General features: G+C 40.6%; 1 protein-coding gene across 1 annotated transcript in view; it reads left to right on the forward strand.

Moving 5' to 3' along the window:
• Positions 1-18421, forward strand: part of VPS8 (VPS8 subunit of CORVET complex) — a 2195799-nt gene that overhangs the window by 603274 nt on the left and 1574104 nt on the right. Inside the window, exon 9 of the mRNA XM_044075401.1 lies at positions 13757-13927. Within this exon, the coding sequence (XP_043931336.1) occupies positions 13757-13927 (171 nt within the window). The remainder of the gene's footprint in view (positions 1-13756; positions 13928-18421) is intronic.

Below are 18421 nucleotides of genomic sequence, written 5' to 3' on the forward strand. Positions count from 1 at the left end.
ATTTACATATGCATTTATTTACATATGCAAGAATTTATTTAGTGGAGGTATTTTATTAATATTATATGTGAATATGTGATGTGAAGTTGTTAAATCTTGCCGTTTATTCTCACTGATGGGTTCGGAGCCGATCCTCTGCTCCAACATGGCCTATAGCAAAGCTCAAGGTTTGCCAATAGCTCGAGACCAAGCCCCTTATCCCATGATGCACTGCTGGAATTACCGCAAATCTAGTTTGCCGAGGCACAGATCTTTGTGTTCTAGATAGCTCGGACCATTATTATTCGATAGATTCTTCTATTGGCAAGTTTTAAAACTTTTTTTCTTCACTTCTTGATAGGATACTATATATATATATATATATATATATATATATATATATATATATATATATATATATATATACATATATATATATATATATATATATATATATATATATATATATATATATATATATAAAAAATCTCTAGAGTTTTAGACTTAGTTAGATTAGTGCCCTGTGTTGGCTTCTGTTTTTCTATAGTGTTGGGCCTAAGAGTTGGCCTTGTATTTAACCTTAGGTGTACTTTGGTAGACAATTCTAAGTTTGTTGTTTAATTCTTTAAAATTGTTTAATGTGATATAGAAATGTCTGATGAGAAAGAGAAGCCTCATCCAAAATCTGGCCTCAAAAAATGTCCGAATTGTGGACAAAAAATGTCTGTCACTGACGGGCATGTTCAATGTGTGTATTGTCTGGGGGCTAAACACCTCCAAGACTCTTGAAGTATATGTCACTCCTTCTCCTTCAAGGTACTTTTGGAGAGGAGGAAATTAGTAGACAGGGGTTTACTTCAGCACCCTATCTCCAAAGTGCTGTGTGACCAGGATGGTGCTAGTAGATCCTCAAAATCTTCCTAATCCTCACGTGACTCAAAAGCATCCAAAAAGACTAAAAATATTAAGGGTATAGGGTCATCAGTTCCACTGTCATCAGAACAGAGTGTCCCTTCTGTTCGGAGCCAGCTCACAGTTTTGGAGCCGGTCACTGAGATTCCCTCATCTCCTCTGCTCCAATCAGCACCTTCGGTGCACTCCTTGAAGTATTCTGTCAGCCTCTTGAATATGGATATGGACCGGCTAGTGCAGAAGCTTCTACGGGCACCAGGCCTTGCTAAGTTGTTGTTGGCTCCGACATCTTCGTCGGACCAGAAGACCATTAACCCAGACTTGACTACTCCTCCTCTTAGCCGTACTGGACTTTCAGAGCCGAAGGAGCCCGACCTGATAGTTGTTGAGCCTGTGGAGCCGAGACCTGCACCGGTGTTATCAGTTCCATCTACTCAGATGTCCTCGGCGTCGACTGGGGACTCTAGGAGCCGACACTCTCCTTTCAGGTCCGGGGAGGATAGTCGTACCGATTTGTTGGTGCTGACTCTTCCTCTCGGGGCTTCTGCTCGGATGAGCTCGGCTCCTACCTCAGGCTCAGAGCGCATGGCCTCAGTGCGGGAGAATCGGACAGTCCCTTCGGAGCCGTCTACTCCTTCTCGTCGGAGCCATGGTGCGTTCGATGCCATGAGGGCAGTCCTATCTCCAAAAACATCATCAGCATCAGGTCTGGCTTCCTCCTCCCTTCAAGCGCCTGTGTCCACTCCTGCTTCTACTGGTCCACCCAAGCGTAGAGACCCTGAGCCTCAAGTATCCCCACAGGGTGACCCCTGCTCTTCTGAAACCTCCCCAGATTCCCCCACTGAGGAGGTGCCCAGGAAGAAGACTGTACAAGAAGAGGCACTTGGACTCCCCACAGGAGTCTTTGACATCTGACACTGACTTGGATGAGTCAGAAGGGTCCCCTTGATCCCCCTTGAGGATATCTCCTTTGTGGAGATATTAGAGATCCTTAATCAGAGGGGCAATTGGCAGTCCAAAAGACCTACTGAAGACGAGTCAGTGCTCTTGAAGGCTTTCGGGTCTCAACCTTCCACTTCTTGGGTGTCATTGCCTTACAATGAGCTCATGGAGCTGATCTCTTATAAGGCATGAGGGTCACCGGAGGCCATGGAACCTGTCCCTCGGAAGCCAAATAAGTTCATGTCTGCCCCAGTGGACAAAGCCTTTTTGATTAAGGGAGTGCCTGTTGATGCCATGGTGGTGGCTGCAGCCACCAAAAAGGAAACGTCTGAGATGTCCTCATCTATTCATCCTCCTAACAGAGATTCTAGGATCATGGATAGATATGGGAAGTGCATGTTTAGTTCAGGGACTTTTTCTCTTCGATCACTGAACTATTTAAATCATTTTACAAGACTACAAAGAAATCTCCTGAAAGAGCTAGGAGATACTCTCCAGGGTACGGTAGCTGCAGGAGTTGCCGACAGAGTTAACACACAGCTTGCTGCACTAAACTCGATTCTGAACTTGTCCATGCACCTCATATCTTATGCAGCTGATGGTTCGAGTAAAACCGCTAGTTCAGGCATTGCTGTGCGTAGACAAGCCTGGATGCGTCTCTTTTCCTTTGCGGAGCCTTTCAAGTCTTCCTTTATCAACACCCCATTTGATGGCTCATCCCTGTTTGGGCCCAAAGTCAACGAAACTCTAACCAGGTGTGAGCAGGAAGGCAAGACTCTATATGCCGTTGGAGTCCGTTTTTCTACCCCTTCTCGGCCCTATCCCAAGGGTCCTAAGGGCAGAAAAATGTGGTTCGGAAAAGCACAGGGAGCCTTTCAGGACACACGTGGAGAAACCCCCTCTAGAGGCAGGGGGGGGTTATAATGGAAGACACTGCCAGCACAGCAGGGGAAGTCCACATCAGCAGGGTGACAGAGGCCATTTCTCTGGTCAGCCCTACCAGCGCTCCTGAACGGAGACCTGGCTGTGGAGGCAGTCGGGGGTTGCTTATCTTTGTACCAAGAAGCCTAGCTAAACATAATGTCCAATACCTGGGTACAAAGCATCATTTCCAAATGGTATTTCATACCGCTCTCTTCTCCTTCCACTCTTGTAAACAGAATCACAGATGTTCCACCCATTCTCAGGGAACAAGCAACCATAGAGGTCCGCAAGTTGCTAGAATAAAGAGTCATCCAGCCAGTCCCAGCAGACCAAGTTGGATTCGGAACTTACTCAAGATTCTTTTTGGTTCCAAAGAAAACGGGACTGGAGTCCTATCTTGGACCTCAGCAGACTAAACCAATTTGTAAAAAAAGAGAAGTTCCTAATGGTCACACTTCAGGCCATTCTTCCCTTTCTAGGGAAAGGTGATTGGATGTGCTCCATCGATCTCAAGGACGCGTACTGCCACATAAAGATGGACAGATGCTCCAGAGATCACCTGCGTTTCTGGCTGGGAGATGATCACTACTAGTTTCGAGCCCCCAGAGTTTTCACCAAATGCATGGCAGTGGTCACGGCTCACCTGAGGTGTCTAGGATTCTAAGTGTTTCCATATCTAGACGATTGGCTCCTCACAGCTACCACCAGGCATCAATTGATTCGGGCAATACAATCTACTCTGACACTCTGCCACTACTTGGGTATTACAGTCAACTTCGAAGAGTCTGCCTTGTAGCCATTGTAATATGCCATCTTTATAGGAGCAGAGTTAGATACCTCAACCACCACTCTGTCTTCCAGTTAAAAGGGTCTCACTTCTTCGCCAACACGCCAACTCATTGGTGTCAAAGAACAGAGCTACAGCCACAGAGGTCTTGAAAGTACTAGGTTTGATGGCGGCAGCAATTCTAGCCATTCCACTTGCAAGGATGCATATGCGAATTCTTCAATGACTCCTGTTCGCTCACTGGTCTTACCAGAAGTTACCAATGGACCATATGATTCTCATCACAAATTCTTGCAAGAGAGACCCTCGATGGTGGTTGACGTCTCTTCATGTCACATTAGAAAGACCCTTTGTGCTTCCCTCCCAATAGCCACTGTGACCACGGACACTTCTCTGATAGGGTAAGGGGGGCATTTTCAGGGAAAGACTGCCCAAGGCACATGGACGGATCAAGAGTGACATCTGTATGTCAGTGTTCTGGAGTTGAGAGCAGTACTTCTGGAGTTGCAGTACTTCCAGGACTCTCTTCCTCTAGGGACAATTGCAATTCAGACAAGACAACATGTCAGTGGTCTGGTACTTGAACAAACAGGATGGAACCAAGTCTTACCCCCCCTTTGTCAAGAAGCCCTCAGGGTGTGGCAATGGGCTGTGTCATCCCAGCATTTTCTGTTAGCAACACACATCCCGGAGAAATCCAACGTGATAGCGGACAAGCTGAGCAGGGTGATCCTGTTGCCTCACGAGTGGTCTATCAACGAACACATTGTGGACTTGATTTTCTGCAAATGGGGCCAGCCTTGCTGTGACCTCTTTGCCAGTCACATCAATACCAAATGCAGAAGCTACTTTGCCCTGATACCACCTCCGGGACATCCCCCGAGAGACTCATTCATACATGATTGGCCTCCGGGTCTCCTATATGCATTCCCACCTATTCCACTGATACACAGGTTTTTACAGAAAGCAAAATCACTGGGAAGGACTGTTATCCTCATAGCCCCCCATTGGCCTTGACAGATTTGGTTCCCTTTCCTTCACCATCATCTGCTGGAGGATCCATGGATCCTGGACCTCAGTTCCAGACCTCCTGACACACCCATCAGGGGACCTCCATCCTTCATTGCAGTCTCTGAAGTTGACTGCTTAGCTGATCCACTTCTCCAAATAGCCAGGCTTCATTCACTCTCAGATGACACAAGACAAATTCTGTTATCTTCTCATAAGCCATCCACCAGAAAACTATATCACAGTAAGTGGAAAAGGTTCATAGTTTGGGCCAGTATACAAAAAATTGACCCTTTCCAAGCTCCTTTTTCATCCGTTTTAGAGTTTTTGACAATGATTTTTAAGGATGGAGCAGCAGCTGCCACAGTTCAGGTTCAGTTAGCCGCCATATCAGATTTCCACCTTGGATTCGACGGGTTAAATGTTATGGCCCATAAGTTATCTAAGGTTTTTTCTTAAAGGTGCTTTTCACATGAGACCTCCTGTCAAAATCCTTTATTCTCCCTGGAATTTGAATTTTATGCTGTCTCAAATAATTCTTCCCCCCTTTGAACCAGCACCATCTTGTGATCTAAAATTTTGTCCTGGAAATCTATTTTTCTAGTGGCCGTTATGTTTGCCCGCAGAGTGTCAGAACTTCAAGCATTATCAATCAGACCTCCTTACATGATTTTCCATGCTGATAGAGTATCTCTCAGAACAAACTCCTCCTTTTTGCCTAAAGTCTGTTCCGAGTCCAATATCAATCAGGTCATTGAGTTACCAGTCTTTTTTCCCAACCATTCCAACAAATTGGAGTACATGCTGCACAAACTTGGCGTACATAGCTCAGATTTTATCTTGATAGAATTAAGGATATTAGAAAATCAGATCAACTCTTCGTGTCCTTTTCGGAGGCCAGAAAAGGTAGACCAGTGGCTAAGACAACCCTTTCAAAATAGTTATCGGATTGTATCTCATTTGTTCATGCAAATGCTAACATGCCTTTGCCACACAAAGCAAGGGCTCATTCAACCAGAGCCGTTTATACATCTTCTGCTTTTTCAAGCTAAATTGCCCCTTGACAACATTTATGCTGCAGCCACTTGGTCTAAGCCTCATACCTTTATCACTCATTACAAAGTAGATAAGGCTTCCAGGGACAGGTCTTCTTTTGGTTCCATGGTCCTGAAAAAAGTACTCCCATGAGCCACCCAGGATTGTGGGTGCTAGGGACGCTACCCATCAGTGAGATTAAACGGCGAGATTTAACAACTTCACATAAAGAAGTTATGTACTCACAGTAACGTTCCATGTGAGTTGTTTATCTCGCCTTTATTCTCACGTCCCTCCCTCCATCCCCATCCTGGCTGACAGTTGACCTACACACAGCAAACAAGATCTGAGGTAATTCCAGCAAGGGGCTTGGTCTCGAGCTACTGGCAAACCTTGAGCTTTGCTATAGGCCGTGTCGGAGCCAAGGATCGGCTCCGAACCCATCAGTGAGAATAAAGGCGAGATAAACAACTCACATGGAACTTTATGGTGAGTACATAACTTCTTTTTTGTGTAGTTTAGCAGTGTGAAAATAAGCAATGTATGTATAGGAAAATGCATGTGTTATAAACTGCAGATGTATTGTGTCTTTACATGCTGGTTTCAAACTGAGGCAAGTTTTATCACATGATTTGTAGTGCATATATATAAATGAGTTGGCCACCATGATTCAGGTTTTTAAGATTTTATTCTGAGGAAGTTTGTATTTTATAAATGAAAGTGCTAAATATACTTGGGAGTGGATCAGTTTGCCTTTTGCCCTCATTTGTGTTACTTCTACCCTTCCTTACCTGAACTTCTTTTGTCCTCCATTCGCTTCTCATTCTTTCTTGTTATGTGATTGACATAGTCTTCCAGTGCTTAATAAAGTAAGTAGCAAACTCATTCTGTGGTTAGAATCAGGACAGTGGTATTACTGGAGTTTGTTTGAATGAGCTTGAGGCTAGAAGCACTTCCTGAATGACAACTAATGAACACCTCATTACCATCAGTTGAGTCAGACTAGGGGTGAAAATGATCCAGTATTATGGTAAGTAGATAACATCTTCATTCTTTACAAATGCCTTCTTGTTTCCATGCTTTATTCAATGTACTTGTAAAATGCACTTTCACATAATTTTCTTACATACAGGTAAAATTTAGTTTTCCTGCCATCTGTGCTTAGTTGTAAAAACTACCTTAGCCACTTAAAAAGCAGTATTTTGATGGATTTAAAATATAATCATTCACCTGTGAATTCTTCAGAAGCATTTGTTCAGCCATTGCTTGTGAAATACCCTGATGTTCTTTTCTCTTTCCCCAAAGCTGACCTTTGCAAGAGAATGCACCCCCCCCCCCCAGACAAGTTCATTGGCAAATATCTGGAAGTAGAGGAAAGGTCTCCTCATGGCTGCAGAGCATCAGTAATATAGTCCTTTGCTTGAACATTTTTTTCCGGAAACATTACTATGTTTCTCAACATTGGAGTGCCACTTAAAAATGTGCCTATTTGCAAAGTCCATCTGTTACCTGTGCCAGTTTCTTTCTTAAATTTTCCCATTCTCTCATTTTCTGTTTTGACATTCTTGACCAAACTTTTGTAAATTTATCAAAATTGCTATTTGCAAAATTGCTTTAGTTCACTTTCCAGTTTTGAAAGTTAGTTTCAGTGTAGTTAATCTCAAACTTCTGATATATGGCTGTGTGTCTGATAACTATTTTCAAGTTTATCTCTTGCCATTCCCTAACAGAAGTTAAACTGCTTTGTCTGTAAAGAATTTGTTAATCTCCTTGGCACATTTTTTTAATTATATATACTTTAAATGCATATTTTTTGCCAAATCTGTTTGAGGAGGAGCATTTTTCAAGTAGAATAAAAGTGGTGCATGTTTAAGTATCCACCTCAGTCTCCTTCCACTACAACAGTTTCTTCATCAGGGTCAGAAAATTAGCTCTAACAGAACAATAATGAGATCTTTAGCATCTGTACTGTATGGCTAACCAAATGGGATGGCACAAGCTGAGTGAAAAAAATAGAATAACTAGTAAAATAGCACAGGCACACAACTGTAAGTTAACATTTATAAATACCCCCCACACCATGGCATACAATCATAATAACTTAATTAACTTGCAGATTAATAGAGGTAAGATTTTAAACTCTTCAGACTTCATTAAAAACTGTTACAAATGATACCCCATTAAATAGCCCCATCTTATTTCGCATATTCATTTATTTGCTGCTGTTTACCAGGAAAGTCCATCTAGGAACTGAAATGTCCATTTTCGGTGGATGCCTGGGAGAAAAGCTCCAAAACAAAGATAGAAACACATTTTTGACAATTCAAAAGAAAAAGCGGCAACAAACATTATTTGCAAAGTATTTCATAGCAGACAATCCACAAACATTGTTTACAAAGCATGTCAGATTAAGGAAGTACATATTGTCAAGATATTGTGAGTAAACAAAAATATTGCATTAATCATCATCATCTTCTTTCGGCTGTTCCCGTTAGGGGTCGCCACAGCGGATCACCTGTTTCCATTTCTTTCTGTCCTCTGCCTCTTGCTCTATCACACCAACCACCTGCATGTCCTCTCTTACCACATCCATAAACCTTATCTTAGGCCTTCCTCTTTTCCTGTTACCTGGTAGCTTCATCCTTAGCATCTTTTTCCCAATATACTCAGCATCCCTCCTCAACACATGTCCAAACCAACATAATCTTTTCTCTCTGGCTTTGTCTCCAATCCTTCCAACCTGGGCTTGACCCTCTAATATACTTATTCCTAATCCTGTCCAACCTTGTCACACCCAGTGCAAATCTTAACATCTTTAACTCTGCCACATCCAGCTCAAACTCCTGCCTTTTTGTCAATGCCACTGTCTCCAACCCATATAACATAGTTGGTCTCACTACCCTCTTGTAGACCTTCCTTTTCACTCTTACAGGTACTCGTCTGTCACAAATCACTCCTGGCACTTTTCTCCACCCACTCCATCCTGCCTGTACTCTCTTCTTCACCTCTCTTCCACACTCACCGTTACTCTGAACTATTGACCCCAAGTATTTAAACTCATCCACCTTCGCCACCTCTACTCCTTGCATCCTCACCATTCCTCTATCTTCCCTCTCATTCACACACATATATTCTGTCTTAGTCCTGCTGACCTTCATTCCTCTTCTCTCTAGAGCATATCTCCATCTCTCCAGGATCTCCTCCACCTGTTCCCTACTCTCACTACAGATCACAATGTCATCTGCAAACATTATAGTCCACAGGGACTCCTGTCTGATCTCGTCTGTCAACCTGTCCATCACCATTGCAAATAAGAAAGGGCTCAGAGCTGATCCTTGATGTAACCCCAACTCCACCTTAAGTGCATCCGTCACTCCCACGCTGACCTCACTGCAGTCACACTACCCTTGTACATATCCTGTACCACTCTTACATACTTCTCTGACACTCCTGACTTCCTCATACAATACCACAACTCTTCTCTAGGCACTCTGTCATATGCTTTCTCTAAGTCTACAAAAACACAATGCAACTCCTTCTGACATTCTCTGTACTTCTCCATCAACACTCTTAGAGCAAACATCACATCTGTAGTGCTCTTTCCCGGAAAGAAACCATACTGCTGATCACTAATCATCACGTCCCTTCTTAACCTAGCTTCCAGTACTCTTTCCCATAACTTCACGCTGTGACTGATCAATTTAATCCCTCGTAGTTACTACAGCTCTGCATATCACCCTTATTCTTAAAAATTGGTACCAAAACACTTTTTCTCCATTCCTTGGGCATCCTCTCACTTTCTAAGATTTCATTAAACAGTCTGGTTAAAACCTCCACTGCCATTTCACCTAAACACCTCCATGCTTCCACAGGTATGTCATCTGGGCCAACAGCCTTTCCATTCTTCATTCTCTTCATAGCTATCCTTACTTCCTCCTTGCTAATCCATTGAACTTCACGATTCACTATCCCTACATCATCCAACCTTCTCTCCCTCTCATTCTCTTCATTCATCAACCCCTCAAAATACTCTTTTACTAGTATAATTTCCATAGTGGACAGAGATAGGGTTGCATACTTCAAACTCTAGTTGTGAGACAGTTGCATAGTTTTAGTTATCAGGTGATATTTTAGTGCAGATTTGAATTGTTGATGAATATTTAAAATTAATTGAGATGTTAAGTATCCTTTACAATGAACTTTTCTTTTCTTGCATTTTACTGCCTTTTTTATATTATTTGCGTCAATAATACCATGGCTGGTTGTAGCATTCAGTCATTAATTCCTTTTAGTTACTTGTGATTTTAGTTCCTAAAAGTACTTTTTATGTCTTACATCTGTAGATTGCTGTACTTGAAATTTAAAGCAACAGTGTATCTCACACTGCTTAAAATGTTTGAGTGTATTATTCATCTCACCCCTCTGGAAAGCATGCTTATTGTCTACTCTACTTCTCATTTTCCTATCATGGCATAATGGTGGCTGCTGAGGTTGCTGAGCCTATGTCTGGAAGGTTATAGTAGAGCACGCAAGCAAGTCACAATGAAAATCTGGTACATTTAGGAAGATATTATTAATAGAGGCAGTTAGAGTCAGATTCGTGTTGTCTGAATCTTGGGCTTGAAGGAGTGCGATAAGAAGTCTCCAGGAAAGTGGAGTCTGAAAGTAGTAACCAGGCTGGAAGCTGTCTCTGCACTTATCAGATTGGGAGTTGGAATTTACCATATTTGTGTTATAGACTGGAATTAAATTTATCTTTTTTATTTTGTTGAGACAAGTGACACCTATAGCAAGTACTACTGAATTATACAAGAAGTACTGCAGCTGCCTATTAAACAGCAGCCATATAGTGTGAAATAGAGCCTGAAAGTATGAATTAATAAATGACTGTTTTTATTTCCATTTTGTAAGACTGCATTCTGTTTCATTAATTCTTGTAAGTAAACCCTGTTTGTACTGCAAGCTGGTGTCTGCTACGCGCTCGAGAGACTTGAATTTCAGCACTGAAATAAATAGGACATGCTGGAGGGACAGGCTCATAACCCAGAGACCCCCTTCACTCTGGAATAAAATCCCAGTCCAGGTTAGGCAGAGTCCCTCATTGACTCTCTTCAAGAGGAATCTTGATGAGTGGATGGGAGATCGTAGGTTTACCTCGAGTATCACTTTTGTGTCACTGTTAGACAGAGGCACAGTATACTAACCTCGAAAAAGGGCATAGCAAAATTCATTTAAAATGGGTGGCGAAAGCCAAACACACTCTGGCTAGGCTTATAAATGCCCTAGGGCAGATAGCCTAGTATGAACCTATGAATCCTCATGATAGTTTGAAGGGTTATCTGAAGGAAGTATGACTGTTTTTTTTTCCTTTGACTGGGGACTCTGAAGACCTGCAGAACTGTTAGTGCTAGCTAAAAATTGTACTTAAAAGCATTCTTGTATATTGCGAACCTATGGAATTTGATAATGTTGAATTTTTAACTTGTAGAAGTGTAGAATCTGATTTTGTCAAAGTGGTATAACAACATTTTGTCAGATGTAATGCGGTTGAGGGAGAAGGAAAACTGCAGGGATTGCTGGATTCAGGAGGCATGGTTACGTTAATTAAAATCACAACATGTGTTCAAGCATAAACATCTTAGCAAGTTCAAGTGGTGTATACATGGAGACAAGAGAATGCCTTATAATGTAGGCAGAACTGTAGACTTTGTTCATGTGTAGCACCGTGTATCTGTAGTACCTAACTTAAGAGACAATGCAATATTTCTCCAAGATATGGCTCTGGCTAGAAGGGTTAGAGAAATCTAATACTGAGTCTTGGCAGAAAATGCCTAGTGCTAAAATAATGAAGGAAGACTGTATGGAGACTGACAAGAGAATTTGAGTCTTGCCAAAAAATTCCATTTGTTGAAGTAATGGGAAGTCAGTGTGGGCACTGACTGAAAAGGTTGCTTAGTTAAGAATGCAGTAGGAGTTGGGTGTAGAAACTAAAGAAGAAACATTAATTTTATACTGAAGAAAAAGGAAAAATAAATGGCAATACTGAACAGAGTTGAAAGTTTCTCCATAGTATACCAAAGCAGAGAGAGTCGGTCAGAAGAAGAAACATTAATTTTATACTGAAGAAAAAGGAAAAATAAATGGCAATACTGAACAGAGTTGAACGTTTCTCCATAGTATACCAAAGCAGAGAGTCGGTCAGAAAGAGAAGCAAGACTCTTAATAGTTAAAAAAAAAAAAAAAAAAAAAAAAATGTATTGAAGGAGGGAAGAGAATATTGCGAGCTCCTCCACTGGAAACAATTATTTTCATGAGCTGTGTTTTCTAGAGGATGAATTAGATAGAGAGGAAAAGCCGCCACCTGTACTTGTCAGATTTGAGGATATGGCTTGTACCTCAAGTCAGAATAATAAAGAAAAAATGTTGACTTGTAGATAAGCCATGTAAACTTAAAGAAGTTTATAGTGGCAAGGCAATATACTGAGCAGAGCTAGAGAGAGGAGATATAGAACCATAGGTACAGAAGAGCCCAGTTGCTTCCTCATGCTATGAGGTTTAGTGCCGAGATTATTTAGATTATTTGTAATGCAGTTAGCCAAAAGACACATTTTTTGTGGCCATTTAGGGATGGAGAAGAGAAGAGCTAGGGTTTTAGCAAGATTATCCTGGCCATTTGTTATGAAGGAAGTAGCAAACTGTTGTGCAGTCTACTCAGAGTATCAGAGAACCACACCCAACCCAGTGTTTAAGAACCTTTTGGATATCTTTACTCATTGTGTATATCTGTTTTGAATTGATAGCAGTGAACATCACATGCCCACCTGTAAAATCAAGTAAGTGCCTTTAGTGTACCCCTGTAATTATTGATTATGCAACATTTCCTGCATCATACTTCTGTTATGAGTCAATGCAATGGTAATAGAAAATGATTAGTACTACTTTATCCTAGAGTAAATTCTTACTGACCAGGGTACTGTTCATGTCCATAGTAATGAACAGACTCTATCATCTTTTTAAAATGAGTCAGTTAACGACTTTTGTGTACATCCCTCAAACAAGTGGGCTAGTTGAGCCGTTGAACAAGAGTTTAAACTCCATGTTGGAAAAACCCGTAGATGCTGATGGGAGAAACTGGGAACAAATTATGTCATATCTTCTATCTTTGCTGTATCCCAAACCCCAGTTGGGTTCAAACCATTTGAAATGTTGCAGGGCACACACCCCTAAGTTTGCTGTATATAGCCATAAAAAACACAGGAGACAAAAAACAGTCCCATTTGAAAGTGTGATAAGCTGAGCTACTATTCAAACTCTAGCCACCCGGGCTGTAGTCAAGGATTTATCATCTTTTTAAGTGGTTTAAAGCACATGTTCCTTTTGATCTTTCATACATACCTTGTCTTTTCAAAAGTAGAATGTTAGCCATATACAGGATGACAGTAGAAAATGAGGCTGGAGAAGGTTTTAATGACCGTGATGCAAACCAGCAAAACAGCCTGTTATTTTCTGGCTGCTGTGCCTTGTAAGTCAACGGAGTTCCAACAAGCAAAGTCACATCTGCAGTTAAACCCAGAGGAAGTGAAAGCAGATTAAAAAGTTTGGCAGTTAGTATAGATGATTAATGCTGTGAGCTGTTAACAGATTGCTTCCTGGTTTCTAGGTTTTGATTCCTTCATCTTCCATTTGTCCATTAACCAGATGGTGCTCCTGGACTAAGTCTGAAAAAAGGTCTATGTAGATCAGTGCTCTAACCCTGTTAAATATAAATATAACAATGATTGTCAATGAAAGGCTCCCCAGATTTATTGGTATGTTTTAAAATACTGTTCACATACTGTTCACAGCATTAACCATGCGCAGTTGTAGGATCAGCAGCTAGTGCAAGCTGCTAGTTGCATTTCAGCTATTTAATACATTTTCATTGAAGTGATATAGTGAGCTCCTTTACGTCAGCCTCTGCATCTTATTCCCAGATGAGTAATTTACCCTGTTATTGTTTCTGTTTGTTTTTTGTTTTTTTTTGTTGCTGTAACAAACATAACATATCTGCTTCTTTGTATTTCTGATCAATAATTTATGCTGGTATTTTATTATTGTTTTTTTTTTCTGTTACTGTAACACACATTACGTATCTGCTATTACTATGCATCTTTATTTTCTTTTTCACAGTGGATCAATTCACGAACACTACTCCTTCTGGACAGTGCAGAGAAGTTACATGTTATAGATCGTCAGACTCAGGAGGACCTGGAAACTCTGGACATTGCTGATGTTCAGCTTGTATACAACAGCAGCCATTTCAAATCTCTAGCTACAGGTGGAAATGTTAGCCAGGCACTGGTAAGACAAGTATTCCCAAATTCAGATGTGTAATAATTTTCTATCATAAAAAGTCAATATTAGGGAAAATATTTTCTTTTATCTTATTTCTTTTCTTTCAGCCCGTGTCCCCCCCCCCCTTTTTTGTGTGCCCCGAATTACCACTGGCATTTAATATGCTAATTTCCATGTATCTATGATTTTTCATTTACAGCTGCATCTCTGGCACTGGTGAACATAGTTTAGGATTTGCATATTCTATGAACTGGTTCTGCCATCCAGCTCAATCAGTACATAGCCTAGATAGTTAATTACTTGGCTAGCTGCCTTCTTGGGCCATTATTAAACCTAGTTTCCCTTGGCGAGAATCAAGTTCTGTACCTCTTGAATGTGAAGTAGACGCCTTTACCATTATGCCAACTCCTGTTGATTAAATTTTGCTATAGGTCAGTGTACATAAGCAATCTCATACCACATCATGGGGAGGGGTCTGTATTCTTTAATGTTTTGACCCTGGACTGTGCATGTAAAGCTAAGTATGCAAGTTTATGCCTTCCTTATATTTTATGGAAACTCGAAGGCAAAGTGTATGAAATGCAGTGAAGTTACCATTTGTATATTCCCCTTCTGGTACTTGACAGTGCTGAATTTAGATTGGAAACATTTACTGATAAGAGAAAAAAAAATTGAAGACAACTTTTAAAAGCTGAATAGATGAGGTTGGATGATTTTTCCCCAGTGTGATTATTTTCGTGTGTGAAATCTTACACTGGAGAGCAGCCCCATATCCACATAATTTTCTAGTCAACCATACAAGTCAAGTTGTTATTTTTTTAGAAATTTATTTATTTCTCTAATTAAAGTTTGATGCTTACCATGAGGTATTTACTGTAAAAAAAAAATTAGATTAATTTGCCAACTTTTATTGTCTTTTATTAAAAATCAACATGACGTAAAAGTTGCAATTTGGGTATTAGCTACAGTCATATTTAGTCTAATACCCTATAATGACTAAAACAGTATTTTCCCCTCAAAACAGTCGATTGTCATTCATTTGTTTCATCTCTCAGGCATGATTGAGTTTCCAATCACAGTTTCATGGTTTGTTTTTGTTTTTTTTGAGGTTTTTACTTTCTCTGTTTCTCCCTACACCTTGGCATGTTTTTCACCTTGTATAACAGATTCCAGTCAGTTGGTCTGTCTTGTATCTGAAGTATTCTTTTTGACATTGCTTGTTACATTTACATCTGCTTATTTTAGAGTGATTTTTGTTTTATTTGCAAATGAGGAGCAGTAGAGCTTTAAAAAAAACATGGGCACAAGGTCACCCAAGCCAAACATAACTTATGTGTTTCTTGCACAGGTGAGCACCGTCATATTTCTGAATTCTTTACTCTTACAGTATTGCTAAGGATAGGAAAAATAAATGATTGAAGTTCAGTATGTTAGTGTTGCAGTAACTGAAGCTATATGGGTCCTATCCCTTTGTGACTGCCATTTTTTCAAAGCTGATGGGCTCCTTCCACATACTCCAGCTGTCTGGAGTTTGAGTGGAGCTCCATAAAAAGAGAGTTGGACAGCAGGCCCTATGGAAAAGTCGATCGGCTAATGAACCTTCAAGGCTAAACATACAAGTCCCATGTTGGGGGAACCTTCCGCCTAGTATATTTTTCAGTCTGAAATATGATGTGTTGATAGGAAGTGTTGTGTTTTATTTTGACTGTCATTGCATATCTGATAGTGTTATCTGTAAATGCTTATGTGAACTTTTTGTGTGGAATTATTTTGTTTATTTTATTTACTAAAATTTTAGTCCGGCTTTGTCTATTGAATTTGGAGCAAGATATTGTGCTTGTTGGGGGTTGTCAGTGGTTTGCTTACCTCAGTACCACTTGTACTCTATCTTACGTGTTACCAACTTATCCAAGCTCTGCTATCCAACTTCAAAATCTCTTTCTTGGCTTATGTACAGAGCAGCCATCCATCTCCATGGTTTTCCTCTTCTCTCTGCAAGAAGAATAAAGGTGTCAGACAGGGTCCTGTTTTGCCTTAGGCACTGGTGGGACACACTGCTGTGACTTCTTGTTGTTCTATCCATCTAATCACCAGTCCTCGTGGTGTTTCATATGCAGCCACCAAAGATCAGGGGATAGCCACATAATTTAGAAGCTGTAGGAATGTCCTTACCAGGGAAGGGAGAACTATTCTTTTTAGTCTCTTCAGTCACAGAGGAAGGGACAGGTAACAGTTTTTCACTTAGCTGGTGTAGGGATCTTGCATCTGCCATTAGTATACATTCTGAGTGTCAGTCTTTTTCCTGAGAGATTCCCAGGAAAAATGAACTTAGTGAGAACTTTCCAGTCTTCTGTTTCCATGCATCGGAAAGATTTACTTGGATTTGCTGAGGAACTTCAGTGCTTCTTACTTGCCTTTTGTTTTCTTAATCAAGAAAATGACTCCCCCTCTTTCTGGAGTTTGTCAGAAGAGCAGGCACTACAGGGGGATGGTTGTACCTTGGAAATTTCTTCAGTCAGAATGTTCCGACTTTGAAAAATGCATGGATTCAGATTTCTCTTCTAAACATTGCTCTTTTTTGAGACTTTATGTAAGATGAGATTTTTTTTTACAGTGAGTCCAGAAAGAAAATTCCTATGCCACAGAGATTATATGATTCATTACAGCTGGATATGCCTAAATCTGCAGCTGGTCCCCTTGTGTTGCCTGCTTTACAGAAATGTTTTTCTCACTGCTTCTAGTCTACTGAATGATCAACCTCCTGCCCTTTGGAAGTCTGACAGATTAAAAAAAACACTGGTGGAGAATATAAGTGCTTAATACACAGCTTTTAGCATAAAACCAATTTATTATTCTGCTTATCCATATGAATAGCAGAATAATAAATTGGTTTTATGCTAAAAGCTGTGTATTGAGTGCTTGTATTCTCTACCAGTGTTTTTATAAGTTTGTCTTATCACTGGTTTTTGGTCGTCTTGGTGTTCTTGTAAGTCTGACAGATTGTCCAGGGTACCTCAGACTCATAAGTATTTGTCTGTAATCCTAAAGCAGACCCAGCTGTGATTTCTTTATCAAAAACTGCTTCTCCTCACCATTTTACTGCTACTCACCCTATTCCCTCTGCTAAGGATGGAAAAACATTTGGTAAGTTGGGATAGAAATATTTTTTTTCTAATATTTAGCAGTCTGGATTTTGAACTGTCAAGCTCATATGCTAAAGTATTCCATGGAACAGGTAGCATACCTGCTATTGGTGCAGAAGGCTGTGAGTTGTACTCCCAAAGCATGTAGATCGATTGCTGATACTGCAGTTCACTATGCTGGGGAGGGGGGTGTTGCACTCCTGAGTGTGCCATCCTTTGGGCCTCACTTTAAAATCTCTTCCGATCTATCTGCATTAATGGTAGGTGCTGTGAGATCTTAAAGAAAATCATGGAAAAACTTAGGAGGTGAAGCATTCAGCAGGATAAATACACTCTCACCAAACTAAACAAACTGCTCAGAGGACAAATAGTCTACCAAGGCCAAATATGAGGTAAATTTGGCCTCCCAGGCCAAGGACAACCACAAGGCATTCTGCAACATCAAAGGCAGTACACAATTCTATGCAGAGTGCATTGTTAATGGAGCAACCTATACTGACCCAGAAGATATAGAAAATCTACTGGCTGACAAATTCAGCTCCAACTGTACCACTCTATCAACCTTTCGTCATAAAATACCATCAAATATAACTCCCCCTGCTACCAGTAGGGAAAAGGTCCTTAATGCTCTGTCTAAGCCAAAAACACATCATCAATGGGCCCAGACAGTGTCCCAGAATGCCTTCTCAATAACATGAAACAGGACATAGCTGGAATTCCATGTCTGGAATTGCTATTTATCTGTAGCCTCCAAATAGGCTTCATGCCTCATGAATGGAGAACAGCAACAGTCAGTCATCCATCAAGTCTCATATGCAAAGCCATGGAACGAATTATCATGGAAATGATCAATAATGGCATAGAAAAATCATAAGCAAAATACCAGTACTGGTAGAGTTTTTAGTAGAATCTAGAAAAATAAGTTATTAAAAAAGTAATAATTAGTAGGCTATACAACATTTTACATGATTACTATAAGAATCAATCAGAGGAGGTTAGAAAGGATTGGGAAGACAGATTGGATAAGCAGTTCAAAAGAACCAATGGGGGGATATTTGAATGTCTCCCAAATATGCAACAAAGTAAAAGATTTAGAATCTTTGCCTGGACCTGTTTACATAGGTATTTCTGTACCCAAAGTAGACTCCAAAGAATTTTTGCTCAGACAGCAAATGTTGGAGGTGTGATGGGGAAGAAAGAGGTAATTGGGAGCATATCTTCTGGGAATGTAATGAGATGGCAGACTTTAAATATTCCCTGCAGACTACTGTGTCAGAGATACTGAGTGAGCACATTGGTGTAACTAAGGAATAGGGTTTTTTGAGCTACGATACAGAGTTGGAATTGCTTAGACATA

Source organism: Protopterus annectens, chromosome 6.part1, assembly GCF_019279795.1.
Source record: "Protopterus annectens isolate FY-2018-M chromosome 6.part1, PAN1.0, whole genome shotgun sequence".
Lineage (NCBI taxonomy): Eukaryota > Metazoa > Chordata > Ceratodontiformes > Protopteridae > Protopterus > Protopterus annectens.